At 43.6% G+C, this 21,461-nt stretch overlaps 1 protein-coding gene across 1 annotated transcript in view; it reads left to right on the forward strand.

Moving 5' to 3' along the window:
- The window catches only part of FLACC1 (flagellum associated containing coiled-coil domains 1), a 36,048-nt gene extending 19,725 nt beyond the window's left edge, over positions 1–16,323 (forward strand). Inside the window, exons 9-15 of the mRNA XM_063115886.1 lie at positions 1,700–1,752; positions 4,438–4,537; positions 7,523–7,626; positions 9,996–10,058; positions 12,545–12,634; positions 15,402–15,511; positions 16,156–16,323. Of these exons, the coding sequence (XP_062971956.1) occupies positions 1,700–1,752; positions 4,438–4,537; positions 7,523–7,626; positions 9,996–10,058; positions 12,545–12,634; positions 15,402–15,511; positions 16,156–16,234 (599 nt within the window). The 3' untranslated portion in view covers positions 16,235–16,323. The remainder of the gene's footprint in view (positions 1–1,699; positions 1,753–4,437; positions 4,538–7,522; positions 7,627–9,995; positions 10,059–12,544; positions 12,635–15,401; positions 15,512–16,155) is intronic.
- Positions 16,324–21,461: the final 5,138 nt, after the last annotated feature.

Raw genomic sequence — 21,461 nt, forward strand, 5'->3', positions numbered from 1 at the left:
TGACTAAACACGCTCACTGTTTGCTGCAAAAGGGTTAGCAGCCTAACCATGGCTTAGCACGTTGTCTGAACAGGACCTACCTCTAGGTATTTGTATGCTTGGAGCTTCTAAGCCAAGTTGTGGTATTAGAGGAGAGAACACAGATGAACTGGGAATATCAAAATCCTGGTGGAACAGTTATAATCAATGAGATTCCTTATCTCCCTGGATGTAAAACCTACTGAAAGGGACAGAGCTGGTTGCGTTAGTGGTAATGGTCTTCTATATGTCACTGAATGTAATACGTTAGAAACCTTCAGGTGACCAGTTCAGTTGCAGAACCACTCAGTAGAAATGTTAGGCCAGCCAATAATACAGTATTGGGGACGAGCTGTTGACTTCTTTGAGTGAAGCTTTTGATGGCAACTACGAGATGGAGAAAGATATCAGTCAGCCAAAATGAACAAATATTGACCTGGTTCTCATTACCCGAAGCTCACCGTGAGTTAATTTATCCATGGGGGCTGTCGCATCATGCTGGGCCCATTTTTGCACAGTGCCCAGCTTATTGTCACTTCTTGTGTCTTGCGACAACTCTCAAATCACCCTGAAACAAGCCATGGGTTATTTGAGGGCTCAAACAACCCTGCTGCCTGACACAACGAGCCATGGCAAACTGGTATTCACAGCTGCCCAGCACAACACAACAGCCTCTGTGGGAAAATGATGTCCAAACAGGCTGGTGGGTGGGTGTGAATATAGGTATCTCCAATTATTCTCACATTGACTGGGTAAATGAACATTTAGGTCATGATAAAGAAACACTTCTAGATACAATGAATTTGAACAGTGATTAATCAATGAAGCCAAGAAGAAGAAATGATCCTGTGATTTAATACTGCAGTGCCCAGGATTGCGGCCAGATCTACACTAAGCAGCATATGACACTTTGAAAATAGTTTGAAAACTGTACATGGAGTGTGTCCTGGGCCCCAACAGTTGTCCTTACTGTTATAAACGGGTTTAAAGCAGTGGTGTAGATCCTGCCTGGGTTAGTGGTGTTCAGGAACCACTTGAGGGTGTAACGAGGGCACTATCAGCTTCATTGTATATGTGAGTGGAAAATTGACTAGGAAGTTATATTTTATTCCAAAAATGGAAATGTCTTTTAAAATTAGGGGATTAATTCAATTTTCTTTTAAGGGGAGAGTGGGAAGGCTCAACCCCTTTCAGAAGCATGGAATAAAACCACTCACATCGCACCAATTTCTGGGGAAGGCACATTGCTGGATGAGCAGCCTGTTCACTACATTTCAGAAAAGGAAAGGAAAGGAACCTCTCGTGCAAGCACTGAGTCATTACTGCCTCTTGGAGGGATGCCAGCTTTCACTGACGTTTTCTTAGCAGGCCTTAGAGCGGGGTGGTTTGCCGTTGCCTTCCCCGGCCGTTATTACCTTTCCCCCAGCTAAGTGGGTACTTATTTTACCGACCTTGGGAGGATGGAAGGCTGAGTCGACCCGAGCCGGTTGCCTGAAACCAGCTTCCACTGGGATCGAACTCAGGCCATGGAGAGAGTTTCAGCTGCAGAAACTGCTGCTTTACCGCTCTGCGCCACACGAGGCTCTTACATTTCAGAAAAACAAAGGAAAAAATAAAGTTTGATTCAGTAGTTGACTGTTACAGCCAAGGTGCATTTTATTCCTCCCCCCTCCCTTTCCAGCTGCGATGCAGAAGGAATACAAGTATCTGAAGAATGCATTTCGTGTGTACCAGGTAAGGAGTTAATTTGCCACCCAAAATGGCAGGGTACCTCTAATGTCCCTCTAAACAACCACGAGTCTCATAAAAAAATGAATGCATCTTAAAGGCAAACAGTTTTTATTGTGGCTTTTATGGACTAGAGGCTAGTTCATCAGATGCATAAGGCGTTACACTTCATGTGTGTGCGTGCGTACGTACGTGCAATATTTGTAAAGTTGTGCCAAGTCATGCCAACTGCCTGCCTACAGTGGCAACAAGGGTGGATTGGGGTGTCTCAGCACTAGCGCCACATGCACCCAGAGTAGTGGCATTGCCGTCTCAATGATGCCATCAATGTGCTTACACTGGGCATGGGAAAGCGTCATTGAAATGGCGATGCCAGTGACTCCAGACATGCTGACTCGGTTCTCTGGGCGACACCAGTGCTACCAGAAGGCTTGCGAAGGAATTCCAGCCCTATTTGCCTGGACTAGCTCTGGTAACCTCCAAGTTAGATTACTGCAATGCACTCTACGTAGGGCTGCCTTTGAAGACGGTTCAGAAGCTGCAGCTCGTGCAAAATGCAGCAGCCAGATTGATTTCGGTAACCAGAAGGTTCGACCATATAACACCTGCTCTGGTCTGCTTGCACTGGCTGCCTGTATGTTTCTGAGCCCAATTCAAGGTGCTGGTTTTGACCTATAAAGCCTTACATGGCTTGGGACCACAATACCTGATGGAATGCCTCTCCCGACGTGAATATCGTCACTACGTTCAACATCTAAGGTCCTCCTCCAGGTGCCTACTCCGAGAGAGGCTCGGAGTGTGGCAACGAGGGACAGGGCCTTTTCGGTGGTGTCCCCCAGACTATGGAACGATCTCCCTGACGAGGCTTGCCTGGCGCCAACGCTGCTATCTTTCTGGTGCCAGGTTAAGACTTTCCTCTTTGCCCAGGCATATGGCGGCACATCTAAAAACTAATCACCCACATGTTTCGTTTTTAACGGTTTTTAATGCTTTATGTGTGTATGTTCTGTGTTTTAGAATTTTAAATTTTGTATACTCGTTTTAATCTTAACTTTAGAATTTCTGTAAACCGCCCAGAGAGCCCTGGCTATGGGAGCGGTATAGAAGTGCAATAAATAAATAAATAAATATCATTAATTTAAATTTTCCAGCCCTGCTCCTGGCATATGCCAGCCCCGCCTACTATTTGGATAATTGAAGTGGCCTTGCCAATGAGTCTTGGCATGTGGGGGTCAATGCTCTGTCTGCTTGGGCATTACTGGTAAGCTGCAGGTGAGAGGCCCATTGATGGCAGCCTGCCTGGAGCCCCCCCCCAAACCTGTAGGCCATCCTTATTTGGCCCAATTGCTTATCTTTCCTCCCTTTATATCCATGTGTGTGTGTGTTTATCTATACACATGCATATATGAAAACTGATACTACAATAAGTAAATAAATGTATGCATCAATTCTCACTACAAAAAGTAGTCTTGAGATGACTTATACACACAAGTACAGAAATCTATAATATAACAGAAAGCAACATCTCAAAATCAGTATCAATCAGAACAAAATCAATCAGCACAATAATACAAATAAACATAAACATAATACAACAATATAAAAACCTAATTTAAAAAGTGTTAATACACAATACACAAAATCTCCATCCCACCCTAAAATAGACAAGAATTGTGGTTGTTTTTGCTGCAACAAACTAGCAAACGCAGTGCCCCCTCTGGATAATATGATTCTAGATTTCTTGGGAAATACTAGACTTGAATGTACTATTTTATTTTAAACACAAACTCCCCTTTACTAGACCTTCCAGGGCACTTTACAAAGACAAGATAAAACGCATCAATAAAATGCAAGAAAGAAGGGGGGGAACTTATCCAAGATACTATTAGAATACTCACTAATAATTTTCTAAGAAGAGGTTCTTCTTCTTTCACAATACTCCATAAACTTGAGAAGAGCCTGCATCAAAGAGGGTGGAACTGGAAAGTATTTCCCCAAGGCCGACATCCCTTTGTTCTAAGTCCCATCTGGAAAAGGAGGGTGACTGGCTGTTCTGGGATCAGGGCCGGTGCTACCATAGAGGCCACTCAGGCGGCCGCCTAGAGCGCCAAGGTAAGGGGGGCGCCGAACGCTGCACCCGGAAGCCGCTCTCCCACAGCGGCTCTGAGAGGGCAGCTTCCGGGCGCGCCGTTCCGAAGCCGCCCGCCCACTCCACTGTTCTGGTTTCGCTTTGGCTGGGTGCCCCCCCAGCAGAAGTGAAGCCACGCCCGCCCCCCCCACTCCAGCATCCTGGCTTTGCTTCGGCTGGGTGGGCACCGAAGCGAAGCCAGAACGCTGGGGCGGGGGGGGGCGGGCGGGTGGCTTCGGAATGGCGCGCTCGGAAGTGGCTCTCCCAGAGCAGCTTCCGGCTGGGCACCCCAGCGTCCTGGCTTCGCTTCGGCTGGGTGGGCAAGATGGCATCCCATGCCCAGGTACACTGGGGTGGGGGTGGGGTAGGTAGGTGAAAGCAGCTCACCTGCCTAGGGCGCAAAATAGTCTGGCACCGGCCCTGTCTGGGATGGAACGCTCCCCTTCTTAGTTCATAACCAATCTCCTCCTCCATCGCTCTGAAGATCTGCAGGTGAAAAGAGAGCATCGCCATCTATATGTTTGTAATTACTCAAATTTGTTTGTGTGTGTGTGTGTGTGTAGGATAGCATCTCTGATGAAATGGAGGAAAAATGGCTGAGAAGACAAGCCGAATGGAAAAAAAGTGAGAGGACTGAGCGGGAGAAAGCGTTGTTACAACAAAGTGAGTAAAAGAAGGCCCTTGTTTTTGCATATTTGTATTATGTATGTATAAATGAGCTGAAGCTCAACTGTCTACAGATCTCTTTTTTAATCCAATCCATTCTTGTTTATCTGAATTTCTCACTAGCCATTTTGGGTTGATTGAGTTATTTCTGTTAAATGGTCCTGTTTCCTGTGGAGGCAGATGGGTGGATGAGACTTTAATTACTGGTATCCTCTTTGCAGCCAAAACAGTTACTCATTAACTTTTTCTTTTATATGTAAGGTCAACATAAAATTAAAAATTAAGGAGCAATTGCTCTGGCGGCAAAGGAGAAACCAATATGTAAAGGCCCAGATATATGACTCACTGCAAGGGGAACAGTAACTTTAATTAAGGGCTGATTCGAGAAGCTTGTGGCCGTGTGATTGAACAGGGAGCAGTTTATTAAAGGGCCAGAAACCACTTTAAAACAAACAGAAATGGAGGGAACAACTAATTTAAGGGACATTTGCAGTGAGAAGCGGGGCTTTTCCTGTATGGGACATTGCTGAGAAAACAAGTTAGGGCTTTTCCGATGGAAATGGGCATTGCTGGACTTCTATGGGGAGTATAATGCTACCTTAAATGTTATGTGGGACTGTCATTTAATTCTGCTTCCAGCTGATAGTGGAAAAGCAATGTCTCTGCAGCATGTAGAGTGTGAAAGCAGTGTGCACATTGTGAAAGCAGCCATCACATCTATGCCACCAACGTCCTGTTAGGGGACGCTATTGTGGTAATAAGAACATAAAAAGTGCCATACTGGATCAGACCAAGGGTCCATCTAGTCCAGCACTCTTGTTCACACAGTGGCCAACCGGCCATCAGCCAGGGATGAACAAGCAGGACATGGTGCAAAAGCACCCCTCCACCCATGTTCCCCTGGAACTGGTGCACACAGGCGCACTGCCTTGAATACTGCAGGTAGCACACAATTATCAGGGCTAGTATTTCATTCTTTATTGTTTGTAGCCAATGGCCATCACAACATCATAAAACATTAAAACATTAATCTGATTAAAACCGTTGAAACGGTAGGACAAGTTAACACATTAAGCAAAATAGACCAGCAATAAAACACGTTATCTTGAATCAATGCCATACTCTTTGTGTTATTATCTACCTTACCCAGGGTCAGAATCCAGACCCGCCACAAAAGCTCTCCTTAACTTTAATGCTGCTAGGGCAAATAGGGCCACCCTGTAGCTTACAAAGTTGTCTGTGTCTGCCAGCAACCACCTGATTTTGAACTCTTCCGTGTGGCCTTCAAGGAAGTTTAGAAAGGGGAGGATGAATTTGGTCCGTGGTGATTTATAAAAGTGGCAGTGAAGAACATAATGAGCCAAGTCCTCAACTTGGCCTGCTCCACATATGCATAAATGCTCACTTATGGGACAGTTACCATATCTCCCCTTCAGGAGTTCCGTAGGCATCTGTTGAAATCTTAAATTGCGTAAACGCTCACCTGACAGGGAAAAAGGTTAATTCCTTGAGATATGAAGCCATTTTGTGGTCCTGCTTGAACTTAGGATACCAGATGGCCAACTTACATTTCCTAACCTGTTCAAGGTCGATCCCAATATCATTACTGAATATTATATCACGGATTTGGCGAACAGGTAGGTCGTGTAAGGTTGTGACTGAGAGAGGTGAATAGGATGACATCAAACTTCTACCAGTACGCACCCATCCCTCCCTATCCTGTAGGTCCAAAAAGCACATTTTTGCCAGGTGTTGCTCAGGCATCTGGGAGAGCTTTTTCATATAAAGAATGACAGATTTGTGTACACGAGCTCTCAGGGAGGGGATGCCTATTTCTGTACTTAATAGTGCTCCACACATATTATGTGCCACTGCCAAGAGAGTGCGTAAAAAGTTGTTCTGTATAGGTTCTAATTCATTTTTGTAGTAGGCACCCCATATGGGTGCACCGTACAAAAGATGTGCTATTATTTTGGCAACATAGACCTTTACCGTGGGTTCAACTAAGTGGTGTCCCTTTGTATAGTACAGCTTTTTAATAGGGCCTAAGAGGCGACTGCTAGAGCTTGAAATTGCTTTAATGTGGGCATGCCACAGGGTGTTCTCCGAGAAGTAAAGACCCAGGAGAAGTGAAGACCCAGGCTCAGGGCTAGTAGCCAATGATAGCCTTCACCTCCAGGAATTTATCCAACCCCCTTTTAAAGCCATCCAAATTGGTGGCCCTCACTACATCTTGTGGTAGTGAGTTCCATAATTTAACTATGTGCTGTGTGAAGAAGTACTTCCTTTTACTTGTCCTGGATCTCCCACCAATGAGCTCCATCATAGGATGACCCCGGGTTCTAGTATTTTGAGAGAGGGAGTAAAATGTCTCCCTATCCACATTCTCCATTCCATGCATAATTTTGTACACCTCTATCATGTCTCCCCTCAGCCTCCTCTTCTCCAAGCTAAACAATCCCAGCTGATTATTATTATTTATTTATTTATTTATATAGCACCATCAATGTACATGGTGCTGTACAGAGTGAAACAGTAAATAGTGAGACCCTGCCGCATAGGCTTACATTCTAATATATAACCTTCCCTCATAGGGGAGATGCTCCAGCCCCTTAATCATTTTAGTTGCCCTTTTCTGCACTTTTTTCGGCTCGATAATATCCTTTTTTAGGTGTGGTGACCAGAACTGTACACAGTATTCAGAATATGGTCGCACCATATAAGGGCAGTATGATACTGGCCGTTTTATTCTCAATTCCTTTTCTTATAATGCCTAACATGGAGTTTGCCTTCTTTTCAGCAGCCACACACTGGGTGGACATTTTCATCGAGCTGTCCACCACAATCCCAAGATCTCTTTCTTTTATGGTTGACAAACGGCACTATAGGCTTCAGAAATATTAACATTACTATACAATAACATTTATGAGAATTTCTAAGCCATACACACGATTAACATTGACCCAAAAATCTTATCTTCAGAGCAGTCCTTGACAAAGAAGTTTGAGTTGGAGTTGGAAGAACAGAGGAAGTTGGTTCAGAATAACAGTTTTTTAATAGGTAAAGTCTATGAACAAGAAAGAGAGGTAAGTGGTCTTTCAACAAAGCAAAACATGTGTTTATTAAGTTCTAAGGGGCGACTGTGCCTTGAATTAAAAGCTTTCTCTTTGCTACCTCTTTTTTTATCTCCTGGCATGGCCTATGGGGATTAGTAATATATTCCCCTTTAATTACTAAGCTTTTATTCCCTGCAACGGCAGGCTTTAGTTACTGTTTTTTGATTTCTGCTTTTACAGCAAAATAATGTTATTAAAAATATGTATTTTTAAAAATGGAAAGGACACCAATCATTAATGGTTTGACCACCATTATTGTGCTTGTCATTGAGGAATTCCTGATAAGTTTCTGAGCATTTCAAGTTTTTAAACCCCACTATATTAAGGTATATGGAAGAGGTAGATTAACTCTTTTTAACTAAAATTTTAAGTTACACAAACCACTCTCTCGTTAATAACAGGAGTCTGCTTTTCTAAGGAAAAATGAATTTCTTTATAAATAAAAAGTAAGACAGTTCCCATCATGGACTTTTGAAGATATCATCACTTTCTAGAATGACGTGTTTCCTTTCTTGGCAAGGAGTGAGTGGGAAGAATATTGAAACAATTTGTGGCTGTCCATCAGTCAGAACAATGAAGGAATTAAAATCTATTAAAGATTTGTTGTGAAGTGCCTTGGCTATTGGGTGGTATAGAAATGAAATTATTATTATTATTATTATTATTATTATTATTATTATTATTTCTCGCTCGTGGTGGGTTTTCTAGATGAACATGATGGGCTTTGCCCAGCCATGGTGTCTATCATCATCATCATCATCCCGTCCCTATGAGGAACAGAAGCTATTTAAGGACAATTAAAAATGAATCACAGTCATTAATTGAGGATGCAATTTGACAGAAAGAAGTCCTACAGCTCCCACCCAGCATGGTTGGCTGGGGAATATTGGGAGTTGTAGGAGTTTTTTTGTCTACACATGCATAGATTATGTAAACTGCCCAGAGAGCCTCATCTATGGGGCGGTATACAAATGTAATAAATAATAATAATAATTAATAATAATAATAAAAATAAAAATAATAATAGGCTTTTTGTGAGAAAGTGAAGCAAGTGTGTGCTAAACAGGGAGCAATAAACAGGGAGCAATAAACGAGCCAAAACTGCAAGGAGGAAGCTTTTAATTAATGTTACATGGAACCTTTGCTGAATGGGACCTATTCAAGGATAAAAACTGTAGAAGGATCTTGGCCATGGGGTTAGGCAATGCTAAATAACAGAGTGCTATATTAAGTGCCATTTGGAACTGCCACTTTTAATTCTGCCTTTAGCCAATTGCAGAGATGAATTTGCATTAAAGGACCTTGGTGCGGAAGCAGCCTTAGCCAGAGCTTTAGAGACGTCATGATGGTTACTGGCTAGTACACTTTCTATGCCACCAAATTCCCTTGGAGGGAACATTTTTCCATCATTTGAGCCAGTGTGGTGTAGGAGAGCCAGTGTGGTGTAGTGGCTAAAGTGCTGGATTGGAAGTCGGGAAATCCGGGTTCTAGTCCCCACTGAGCCATGGAAACCCACTGGGTGACTTTGGGCCAGTCACAGACTCTCAGCCCAACCTGTTGTTGTGAGGATAAAAATGGAGAGGAGGAGGATTATGTACGCCGCCTTGGGTTCCTTAAGAGGAAAAAAGGGAGGATATAAATGCAATTGTCATCATCATCTGTTTTAATTGCTTTCTTGTCTTCATTATATGAGGACTGTCTAAACCAAGAATGGGGGATGTGAGGCCTTCCAGATGCTATTGGATTGCAACTCCTGTCAGCCCCAGCCAGCATAGCCACTGGTGAGGGATGATGGGAGTTGCAGTCCAGCAACATCTGGAGGGCCACATGTTGCCCATCCCTGACCTAAGCAGGAGGTTAGATGCACATGGATGCATTTGTGCGGGTGTGACGTATAGATAAACCGCCCAGAGAGCTCCGGCTATTGGGCGGTATAGAAATGTAATAAATAAATAAATAAAAATAGATCTCCACACATTGGTTGCGGGTAAGGAGAATGCCTCAGAAAGAACGAAATCCGCAATATTAAAAATCAGTGGAAACCTTTAGTATGCTAAACTTATTCTAAAGATTATATGAAAACCAGTGAAAGGAGATTGCTTTCTTTATTCTTTCTACCACCCAAGCATTTCTCCCGCATACAGTTACTGAACACATTAGTAGGGTAGTACTGTGTTGTACTGCTGGTCAGGGTATGAATTTAGCCGTGTAAAAGGTGATGCAACCCAAGGTTTCATAGGGAGCTCACAAGAGAACTTGGAATTGAAAGTTGTTTGTTTGCAGGGATATTGTTTTTCTGCATCATTACCTACACTAACATAGTAGTTTCTCTTCTCCAGGAATTTCAAAAGCAGCAACAGCACACCTTGGATACTATAGCTGAGTTAACTGAAAAGATCACGGCAAGTATGGTTACATTGATGGTGCTATATAAATAAATAAATAAATAAATAATAATAAAGCTTTTGAATAGGCATGCCCAACACATCTGTAGAGTGTGAGTGGGGCATTCTGGAGCTAGCATGGCACATTGCGGCCTTCCTCAATCATGTGCCCTCCAGATGTGGGGATGAGGGAGTTGCTCAATATGTCTGAGGGTCACCAGGTTGGGCTCACGTAGTGGCTAGCACATCCGATTAAGTTTGGGAAAACTTGAATTTAAATGCATAATAAGCCATGAAGCAAACTGAGTAAGCCTGGGCCAGACTTGCTTTCTTAGCCTACCTCACAAGGTTGATGTGAGGATAAAATGGTGAGGGAATGTGGGGGAGGGACACAGAGAGAAAGAGACCATGTACACCATGGAGTACACCATGTACACCAAGTGTGTACTCCAAGTACACACTTGGAGGAAGTGTGGGAAATAAATGTTGTTAATAAGTGGGGCCTGCAACAAAATGTTGCAGTGTGGTGCACTCTGTCCCAGCCAGACATACCTTTGTTCAGGGTACTCCACTCTTCTTTTTCTCCACAGCTCAGTATTCTGTGGTCAATGAGCACATTCTGTTTCCATTGGCCTTTTGCTTTTATATTTTTGCCTCCTTAGTTTTTTGTGTGTTTTTTTTAATTTCCTTTAAAGATTGTTGGGTAATTCCATAAACCTGCCTGCTGATACCTCCTTCTTGTTTCACAGTAGACCCATTTGGGCTGCAGAGCCACAACCCCTTCCTTCATTCCCACAATAATGATTTCTATGAAAGAAAAAGGAACCCTTCCCTTGCTAACAAGTGTCCTCCCCAGAACACATTGTGACAGATTTGACCTTGTCTTAAGGATTTTATTATATGAGGTTTGGGTATTTAGCTGGATCATGAATCAGCGGGTAACTTATCCCATGCCATATCCCAGAACAAAGTGTCGCCATGGGAATAGTAAGTTTACGAAATTCCTGGTACAAACACCCAGGGGGCAGAGTGTCCAACAGGGCTCTTCCACGTGCGGCTTGCACTGGTGAGTGCGGCCTGCACATGGCCAGCCCCTTCCACTTGTTTTGGGGCTGGCTCCCAGAAGCACTACATCACCACTGCAAATGGTAGGGGCTATTTGCAGACCGGTGGGGCTGGCTGCAGGTGGGAGAGTCCCATCAGCCTGGACTTTGGTTTCAGGAGTGCTGTTGGGGCTAAGCAAATTGGGTGTGTGTGTGTGTGTGCTAAGGCTTATGAAAGGGGGAGAAAGAGATTAGGAGAAAAAGTGGGTTCTGCAGCCATTTATTTGAGGCCTATGCATGGCCCAGGGCAGGGCCGGATTTAAACTTGTTGTAGCCCTGAGCTATAAGATGAGTGAGGCCCTTCCCTCTTCAACAATTAATAAAAATGTTAAATGCAAAATACGGGCTGGACAATTAAATGGGATTTGATAGTCGTGTAATATAGGTATTAAAAATGCAAGTTATATGTATCTGGCCACTCTTGTATAGCACCTGCAGCTTTAACTTTGTTTTTAGTGTCTAAATATTATGTAAACTGCCCAGAGAGCTTCAGTTATAGGGCGGTATACAAATGCAATAGATAAAATAAATAAATAAAGATGTGTGCACATTCTTTATTTAGGAGTTTATCAAACACATTACACTGTTCCCTGTTCTAAAGAGGTCTTGATTTTACGGTTTCCCGGTGGCAGTGTTGTAAACATGTTTTTTCTTTCTTTCTAACACCAGGTCCCTTGTAATGTGAGGCCCTAAGCTATCACTTGTACGTAAATCGGGCCCTAGCCCAGGGACCAGCCAGTACGCTGGGTCACAAGGACACAGAGGGGGTGGATAGAACCGTGGGGAAGATACACTAACGCTTACACACAGGTCTCCGTACCTCGTGTGCCTGTCGTAATCCTCCTTGCCCTCTTCCTCCTCTAGATCTTTGTTGTGCACAGTTCATCAAATTCATGGGAGCCAACTCTGCACTTTAACCTGCAGACTATTCTTTGGAGAGGATAAATTGTCAATGGAGGAGCCAAGCAAAAAAGTTTGGGTATCCCACCATTATGCGCCTGGAAAATGGAAACAAAAGAATTTATCGCTGGTTGTTTTGTGGTTGTCTCTTTGAAAAATCTCTAAAATGATACTAACAAAATCTCGACATGCACCATTCTGCTTGTGTGTCTGGGCTTTGTGGAATGACCTCTTCCACTCCAGGAGTGTCTCAGCAATCCTTCTTCCTGGCCTTTGGATACTTCTGTATAAAGCACAGCTATCCCAGAAGGCCTTTGGTTAGATGGAGGAAGGAATGTGCTTTGGTTCTGATAGCGCTAGTTTCAATGTTTGCTTTTAGTTTGCTTTATTACTGCATTGAGTGGTTTTGGTTTTTTTAATTGACACTGTGAGTTGCCGTAGAACAACAGTAGAAATGGCAGATATAAAATGAGTTAAAATTTGTTTTTACCCACTAAAAAGGCTTTGGAAGAAGAGTTGAAGGAGAAGAATGAGACTCTGAATGCCATCGCTTCATCTCTTCACAACACAGAGATGGAACTCCAGATTGAGGTGAGAAGTGGGAAGTAGATGATCATGCTTTTGAAAAACCCAAGTTTCACTGGCTGGTGATGGTGAGGTTATTTATTTAGAAGACTTATAACCTGGGTTTTGATTGAACGCTCCTCCAAGGTGGTGTAGAATAGGTAGTAAAATATGCACACACCACACGTGCAAGTGCACACACACAGCCAAATGATGTGCCAGTGTGTGTTTCCTTACGTTTTACAGTTCCAGAGGGCAACTGGCAGTTGAAGCCAAGCATACTTTCTGGCAGGCTCCCTGCAGCTGTTCTGTCTCTAGCCAACAGATGTGGTCCAGTTAGCCTCCCCCTTGCATGATGTTCTTGGGACATGGGAGGAACCTTCCAGTGTCCCTTCTTCCCCAAGCTGATGGTGGAGAATGCTTCCCTTTAGCTCTGCAGTCTCAGGGCCTGCATGTGTGATGCTTGAGAGTATGAATGATTTAACTTATATCTTCTACGGCACTGTCATTTAGCTATTCCCTGGCAGTTGCTGCAGGACCATCACATGTAATTCTGCAGTGCCGTCAACAGGACTCCTTTTCTACCCTAACCACTGCCTCACTGGTGTTTGTGACATAGGTCTATTACAGTTTGGCCCTCAGATAGAAGTGGAGGATTTCTTGGAAGACTGTTGGGAGCTGTTTGCAAAGCATTTTGCAGATAAAATGGATCTGCTTGGACTCCAGTTAGTCAGTAAAGGAGGCTAGGACTTTATTTGTCCTATTATGTTGGATACTATTCATCTTATTGGGTCTGAGAATGTGGACAGAGAGCTTCTCTGCATTTCATAAAATATCATGCTGTCTTGCCAGGGTTTTCTGCATCTGCTTTCTTTATGGAATTATGATTAGCGCCATTCAACAGGCAACCATGTGCTTTGAAATGGAATGCTTCTTCTCTCTGCATGCTTCATGTTCTCCATTCACTGTAATGAGACAGTGCCATCTAGTGGCATAATTATAGTGTAATGCCGAGTTTACACACTGAAAGATCATGTAATTTCTCGGAAATTCCCACAATCTCTTTTTTAAAAAAAACCACCTGCAATTTCCAGGGGATAGCACAGTAGGGGCCCTGGATGTTGATGACGTCATGTAATGGATCCGCAAACTTCCATGACTGGCCAATCTCAAGAGCACTATATATCACTTATTTAGAGAAGCTCAGAATCTTTGGAGCACTATGACTCACTTACTTGTGCACTTGACCTTTGTCCACTTTAACTTGTGTGAGCAATACAATCAGGCTTGTACACTTGGGTCTGTGAAGTACTGAATGCTTCCTTTAGGGAAGGATATTGTATCAAGTGAGCTATTTCCAGTATTCGAGGCAATAAGCCTGTGTGCACCAGTTGCTGGAGAACATGGGTGGGAGGGTGCTATTGCACCATGTCCTGCTTGTTCATCCCTGGCTGATGGCTGGTTGGGTACTGTGTGAACAGAGTGCTGGACTAGATGGACCCTTGGTCTGATCCAGCATGGCACTTCTTGTGTTCTTATCAAAGATATTGACAGAGATGATAGCATGGCCTCTGTTGAAAAAACCATCTTTGGACAGATTCTTCAGACCTCAATCCCTATAGCCCACGTTAAAATATCCCTTTCCTGGGCAATGTGTTTGAGTGATAGCATCATTGCTCTAGGGGGTTATTGGATGGAACTGATTATCTAGATCTTTTCTAGTCTAGCTTTCAGCCTGGTTTTGAGGTAGAAACTGCCTTGGATGCTGGTTCAAGGCTATTGAACCTCTTTCAGCCCAAAGGCTAAATTAAATTTCAGAGGGCTGCATTCCAGTGGTGGCCAGGGCCAAACCCTAAAACAGTGGAGCCAAAATGCAAAAAAATAATAATATACCAGCCTGTTTTAGCTTCAACTCTTACTGTAATAACTAAGCATTAAGGAGAAGCATTTCGGTCTTTTAGCATTGGGGTGGGGGATGTGCAAAAGCTGGGAAGCCATCGATTGATTGATAATTGGCGGGGAGAGGGCATGGCCTTTTGGGGCTGGATTGGGGTCCCAGGTCACCCAGATTTGGGCTGAGGTTCTGCAGTCCTTTTCTAGGTTGGCTCTTTGTGACTTGTATTACTGGTCTCAACCATGATTGTTTTGGATTTTGCAACTTAGTTCACAAAATTAAGGGAGGTTGCTTTAGTTCAGGGATAGGCAACTTGTGGCACTCCGGATGCTTTGGACTATGTTTCCCATCTTCCCTCCCCCATTGGCTGTGCTGAATGAGGCCGATAGGGAGTGATAGGTCAAAACACCTAGGTTGCCCACCCCTGCTTTAGATGCTAAGTGCCAACACATGTTCATGTGTGGTGCTTCTTAACAAAATTGGGCTTTTTTTGACCCGTCAACAATAGAATATTTTAGTCTTTCTTCAGATAAGACTTATCTTCAGATAAGGTTTCTCCCAAAGGACTGAAATTATTGATCTATATATAATCTTGTAGTAGATGGACAATGAGATTAATAGTTTTCTGCTGCAATGGCTTAGTTGTAGTGCTTTCTCAGGTTGTCCCTTTGAGCCATCCATTCAACAACACCCCTTCCCCCCCCCCACCTCATGCCTGTGATTAGCAGGTGGTGATACTTTTCAGTTCCTAACATCTCCAGTTTAAAGCATTTTCAGCACCTGTCTTCCTGCGATTGCTAGTAAGAACAGACAATCCCAGACTAGATTGAGCAGTGGCCTGACATGAAGGGCATAAGATTCTTTCCTTTCTATCCGCCATCTTTTTTTTTTCCTTTACAGAAAGCCAACATGGCAGAGAAGGAGAAAACTTTCCAGCACCGCGTGGCATCACTTGAAGAGAAACAGCGAATTAATCTCTCTACTTTGGTAGAAGAAAATGTACTTTTGAGGTAGAAAAAAATTCTAACACTAAGCATCTTGGAGATGGAGCTTTGTTAAGTGGTTTACATGCAATCCTATACAGACCTACTCAGAGGTAAGCCCCATTTAATTTAATGGGGCTTTCTCAACGGTATAGGGTTATAGGGCCTGTTCAGAAAACACCTTAAACCCTGCTGGTTAAGGCTTTTGGTTAAGCAGCAGTGTTTAAGGGGTCTTGTGCGATGTGTTTTGCTAAACCCTGCTCACTCACTAACCACAGCCATACTGTCTGCAGCAGGGTTAGCGGCTCTAACCATGGCTTAAAGTATTGTGTGCGACAGTACGGCTTGTAGGTGGTGCTAACCCTAGAGAACCATAGTTTCACTAACCACAGAACCTGATGTGTTGCCTGAACAGGCCCAATGCCTTAAAAGATTTTTTGGAGACTAGTTTGTGAAGTATGTTTTGTATGTAGCATACATGTGAATAGTGCTATCCTCTATTGAGGTTGTGACTTGTGTAATATATATATGGAGAGAGAGAGAGCTTACCATAGAATATTTTTGTACATAATGTAAATCAACATTCCACAAGTAGTTTTGAAACCTGTATGGAGTTGGATATGCTGTTGCACAATTAGGAAGTGTAATACCACTATTAATTTTCTCTTCAGACGCAAGCTTATTGAGAAGAATGAAGAGATCTTCAATGAGCGTTCCCATAGAAGTAGTTTCTACGGGCCATATGACTAGGGCTGTAAATGCAAAGCCTGGCAAATGCGTAACTGATGGAAGGCTGGCATGAACCTGCATTTCTTCTGAAGTTCCTGCATTTAAAGCCAAATCTGCAATCTCATTGGAGATTATTTGCTCATATTTATTTATTTATTTATTTATTTATTTATTATTAAATTTATATACCGCCGCCATAGCCGAAGGCTCTCTGGGCGGTTTATGAAAGTTGAAAACAGTGAACATTAAAAACAAATATACAAAAATTTGAAACCATCAAAAGCATAAAAACATTATCCATTTAAAACAACTGTTCTGGGGTCAGTTTAAAAAATCAGCATACGTTGTTAACTGCCTGGGAGAAAAGTCTTGACCTGGTGCCGAAAAGATAACAATGGTGGTGCCAGGTGAGCCTCGAGAGGGGAGATCACTTCATAATTGGGGAACAATAAACATTGATTGTTCCGTTTATATTAGCTTCTGCCCAAGTATTCTTCTGTGATGTCCCATTTTAGGGCTGAGTAGACAGGCCTTGCGTGCCCCTAAGCATAAGAACAAGATGGGGATGTCACTTCCTTACGCCCATCATCTGTTTGTACATGTAGAAAACACATCCGTCAGAAAACACATCCTCTCACAAGGGGGGGGGGGGCAAAAATTATGACATCAGACATCATGGTAATAAAACTCTCTCCATTGAACACAGAGCACTCAGAGTGTAGAGACTTTGCAGGGAGACCTTGAAATTGGTGGTTAGCCTGCAAGGGATATACTGCCTGATGTGGTGGACAGATTGGCTTTAGAGGGGAGAGATATCACATCTCACCCTCTGACATTGAAGCTGCATGCGAGATGCCACTCTTGGTACCAAAGAAGCTGTACCAAAGAAGCTATTAATGTTATTGCCAATCTCGGTATCAAGGGTTCCAGCCTTGGTACCAAAGAAGCCAGTTATGTTACTGTCAGTTTCAGTACCAAGAGTTCCAGCCTCGGTACCGAAGAAGCCAGTTATGTTATTGCCACTCTTGTTATCAAGAGTTCAACCTCGGTACCGAAGAAGCCAGTTATGCTATTGCCACTCTTGGTATCAAGAGTTCCAGCCGTGGTACCGAAGAAGCCAGTTATGTTATTGCCACCGAGGAGGCCACCTGTGGGGAATCTAACAGTAGTGGTTAGATTTGGCTTCGATACGGTAGCCTCGGCATGAGGCTTTTGTTGTTGTATGTCCCAAAGGTTTAGTGACCTGCCCTTCCTAGATATCTCTTTTGCTGCATAAGCAGCTAGAGAGCGTCCAGATTTCTGGAAGATTGGAATGACACATGGGTAGAGTCAGGGTCCAAGGACACTGAGGGGACATCAGGAGCCTCTGCCACAATCGGCTACATAAAGCACATCAGAGAATCCATGGCTTCTAGAGCTTTTCTCCGCAGAAATGCCCCGAGCAATCAGTCCCAGAAGGCTTAAGTGATCCGGCCTTCTTAGATATCTCTTTTGCTGCAGATACAGCTAGAGAGCATCCAGTATTTGAAGATCGGAATGACCCATGGTTAGAGTCAGGGTCCGAGGACGCTGAGGGGACATAGGTTGAGGAGCCTCTGCCATGAGTGGTTGCATCGAATGCTCTGAAGAATCCGTGGCTTCTAGAGCATTTCTCCTCAGAATTGCCATTACGCGTTTAGCCCTCAGAAGGCTTAAGCTACAGGTCTCGATAATGCGAGCCTCTCCCAAACAAATCAGAGAAAATATTTGTCTTTTGGGGGAGTTTGCTGACACATCTTCAGGAAAACGAAAGTAAAAGAAAAAAAGGCCTTAACAGCCATGCAAGCCCTCCATGATGCGATCCCCGATTGCTGGAGGGTAAAATAGCAAAAGATACTAACAATAATAAATTAGACTTACCAAAAATGGAAAACAAACTAAAAAGAACTAAAAGGAACTAAAAACCTCAGCACTCTAAAGCTTGCTCCTACGAGAGACAGTCGTTCCCAACGAGACATCCTTTCAGCAAGGCGGTTGAAAGAGAACTGAGAAGGGCGGGGACCCAGAGTCAGTTGATGGTGGGGGGAAGGGTTCCCGCCAAAACTGTTTGCCTCAGCTATAGAAGTTTCCGAAACGAGCTCCGTGCAGGCACAGAGCCCATATGTATGATGCACAGAGACCACGAAGAAGAACTTAGTAGAACTGTTCTCTGCTACTAGTGCAGCTATTTTGCAAGTGCTGTGCTATTTATCTGACCACTACAAAGATGGTCTATAGGGGATAATCCATGAGGACAGGCTGCAATGCCAAAACCAGTTTAGTTTACTTTTTGGAAGGAGAATGTATAATTATCAACTCTTTCTGCAGGAGGCATGTAAAATGAGTTACGTCACATAAGCTATTCTTTTTGCCTCTGTCTTCTGGGGCAATTCTCTCTTCCTTCTAAGGGCCTGAGGTGAACAATAGCACCCCTTCCTCCATAGCTACCTTCCCAGCCGTTTCAACCCCCTTTTGTGCATTCTCTCAACATGCCTAAACTAGTGTTTTGTAAATAGTCATATTCATTTTCTTCCCATACTTCAGGCATAGGCAACTTCTGGCACTCAATTCCCATCAGCATAATCGAGGGTGGATAATGGGAGTTACAGGCCATAACAGATGGCCCATCCCTGCTATACTGTTTGTCAATGTAACAGGATCATTTAGATTTTATTTCCAAGCTAGCACACCCTTTGGACTCAGGCAGGTAGTTTCTAACCCATTTCCTCTGTGTGTGTGTGTGTGTGTGTGTGTGTGTGTGTGATTCTCCATTGGGATGGGATTCTGTTGTGTACTTTGGCAAAACTTGCTAGCTGTGAAAGGCCTTCTAATTCTTTGGTCTGCACCATTCTCCACTTTTGGGATCCAGGCAAGCCCACAAAGCTAGTGGTCCCATTTCTAAAAGGCCACACCCTTTGCTTTTACTATTGTGGAGGCGGGGTGCAGGACAGTGGATGACCCCCCCACACGCACACACTATTTACAACATTCTCTGTAACTTACAAAGTGGTAAAAAGATTGGCTGGAGTTGCCCTGGTTTATTAGGGCAACTCCACAATTGTCCTCTGCACAATTGTCACCCATACAAAAAACTGCCAAGTATGAATGCCTGTCTGTGTCACTCTGAACCAAGGCCCTTTAGGAAACAGCAGCTGTCTAAATAGCTTCTCCTGGGCAAGCTATAGAACTGTCCCATTGATACTTAGATGTGGAGCTGCTCCAGAAGGCTGTCACTTCAGCACCATTTACTGTCTTCTTTCTTATCTAAAAGTTGCATTCTGCCTTTCTACTATTTAGGCTTTCAGTGCAGCTTTCAACAGTTTGTACAATGCGGTTTTTAGTCTCAGCAGGGTCAGTTTCCACATGTAAACCTTGCATGCTCTGATGAACCCCCAGACTCTCTTGTTCTCTCCCTGATATTTGTGCCAGCTGCCTAATAGCCTCAAGGGTCACCATGTCTAAAAGCGGTCCCATCCCTTGGACCAATCTGCCTGCACAGCATAACAAAAAGTTGAGGGTTGGGGTTCTATATTAAATGGGCAGTGGCTAAACTAGGCAGAGATCAACAGATGTGGCTTGTGAAGATGCTATGAAGGAGAAAGCAGCATCTTGGTTTATGTAACAGTCAAATCCCTATTAAAACATACAATGCTTCTGTTCAATTAGGTTGTTTTCTAGAAATAAAGCCAACACACATTTGTGACACAGCAGCTGTTCTTATTACTTTTTCCTCTGGAAAAAACCCTCACCTGTGTATTGGTTTTTAAGGCAGGCTTGAGGTTACCTAATGTGAGATACTCCCTCTGTACTGGCAGTTCTGCGATCAAAAGTTCAAGGTCCATTTAGTGTAGAATTCTGCTTGAAACGCTGGTCACCCACAAGCTGGATGCTTTGTCTATGGATCTCTAGCACCTGGTGTTTCAAAGGTATACTGTCTCTGCAGGCAGAGGTTCTATTTAGGTGTTGTGTCCAATGAAAGAAGCTGGTGAACAGCCGGCATAAAGGATTAAGGAAAATGTAGGAAGGCTTAGGCATATAAGTAGGACATGAAATGGAACATTGGTACTTACTGAGGTTCCTTCTGGGTTGGTGTGCGGATGGCATCCCACAATGGGTTATCTCCCCCTATTGCCCAGGAAAAGGATGGACTCATGGGACTGAGTTTTAAGCCCTCTATCGGTCTGAAGCTCCTCCTAGCCAGTTCCATCCATGGCTAAACCTCAGAAATTGAGGAAGAAAGCATCTCTTTGTATCATCAGTAAGGAAGAACCACAGAGGAACAGATAACTTGTTAGTAAGTACTTAGAAATCAATCTTGAGAGTACAAACTTGGAGGATCCTTAGAAGGTCTGGCCAGCCATGTGCAAAGACAAGTGGCCTGATTACTTATACAAATAGACTCTGTAGTGTTCTAGGTTGTGGTTGGGATGCCTTCTGCACACCAACCCAGAAGGAACCTTCTTGGCAAGTACCAATGTTCCATTCTCCAGGTTGGTGTTAGGAAGACATCCCACAATGGGACATGCTAAAGCTAAAAACTCTTATTTGGGTGGGAAAAATCTTAGGCCAAGTCTATTGTAGTACTACTACCTGCTGGAGGACTCTCCTGCCAAAGTAGGTATCCGCTGAGGCATATGTGTCCATTTTGTAATGTCTTATGAAGGAATTAGGACTTGTCCAGGTGGCCGCCTTGCAGATTTCTGCCAGAGGGGCTTCCCCTTGCAAGTTGGAATCGAAACTGCAACTTAAAATGGCCGCCCACTTTGTTTGGTGGGAAGCCTCCACATGGGGGAGAAAAAATGAATTTGATTCCACCCTTGATGCTGTTGGAGCGTCTAGCTCTTCCATTGATTCCTCCTCTTGTTCGATTTGATTTATTACATTTATATACTGCTCTCTGGGCGGTTTACAAAAGTTAAAAACAGTGAACATTAAAAAGTATACAAAATTTAAAACCATCAAAAACATAAGCAGTATAAAAACAATGGTATCCATTTAAAAACAACAGTTCTGCGGTTTGTTAACAAACAAACTTAGCGTTGTTAAATGCTGTTAAATGCCTAGGGAAAGAGAAGTCTTGACCTGGCGCCAAAAAAGATAACAATGTTGGTGCCAGGTGAGCCACATCAGGGAGATCATTCCATAATTGAGGGCCACCACTGAAAAGGCCCTCTCCCTTGTCGTCATCCTCCGAGCTTCCCTCAGAGTAGGCAATCAGAGGACCTTCAGG

This window comes from Elgaria multicarinata, chromosome 2 (genome assembly GCF_023053635.1).
Source record: "Elgaria multicarinata webbii isolate HBS135686 ecotype San Diego chromosome 2, rElgMul1.1.pri, whole genome shotgun sequence".
In the NCBI taxonomy this organism is placed as follows: Eukaryota; Metazoa; Chordata; class Lepidosauria; order Squamata; family Anguidae; genus Elgaria; species Elgaria multicarinata.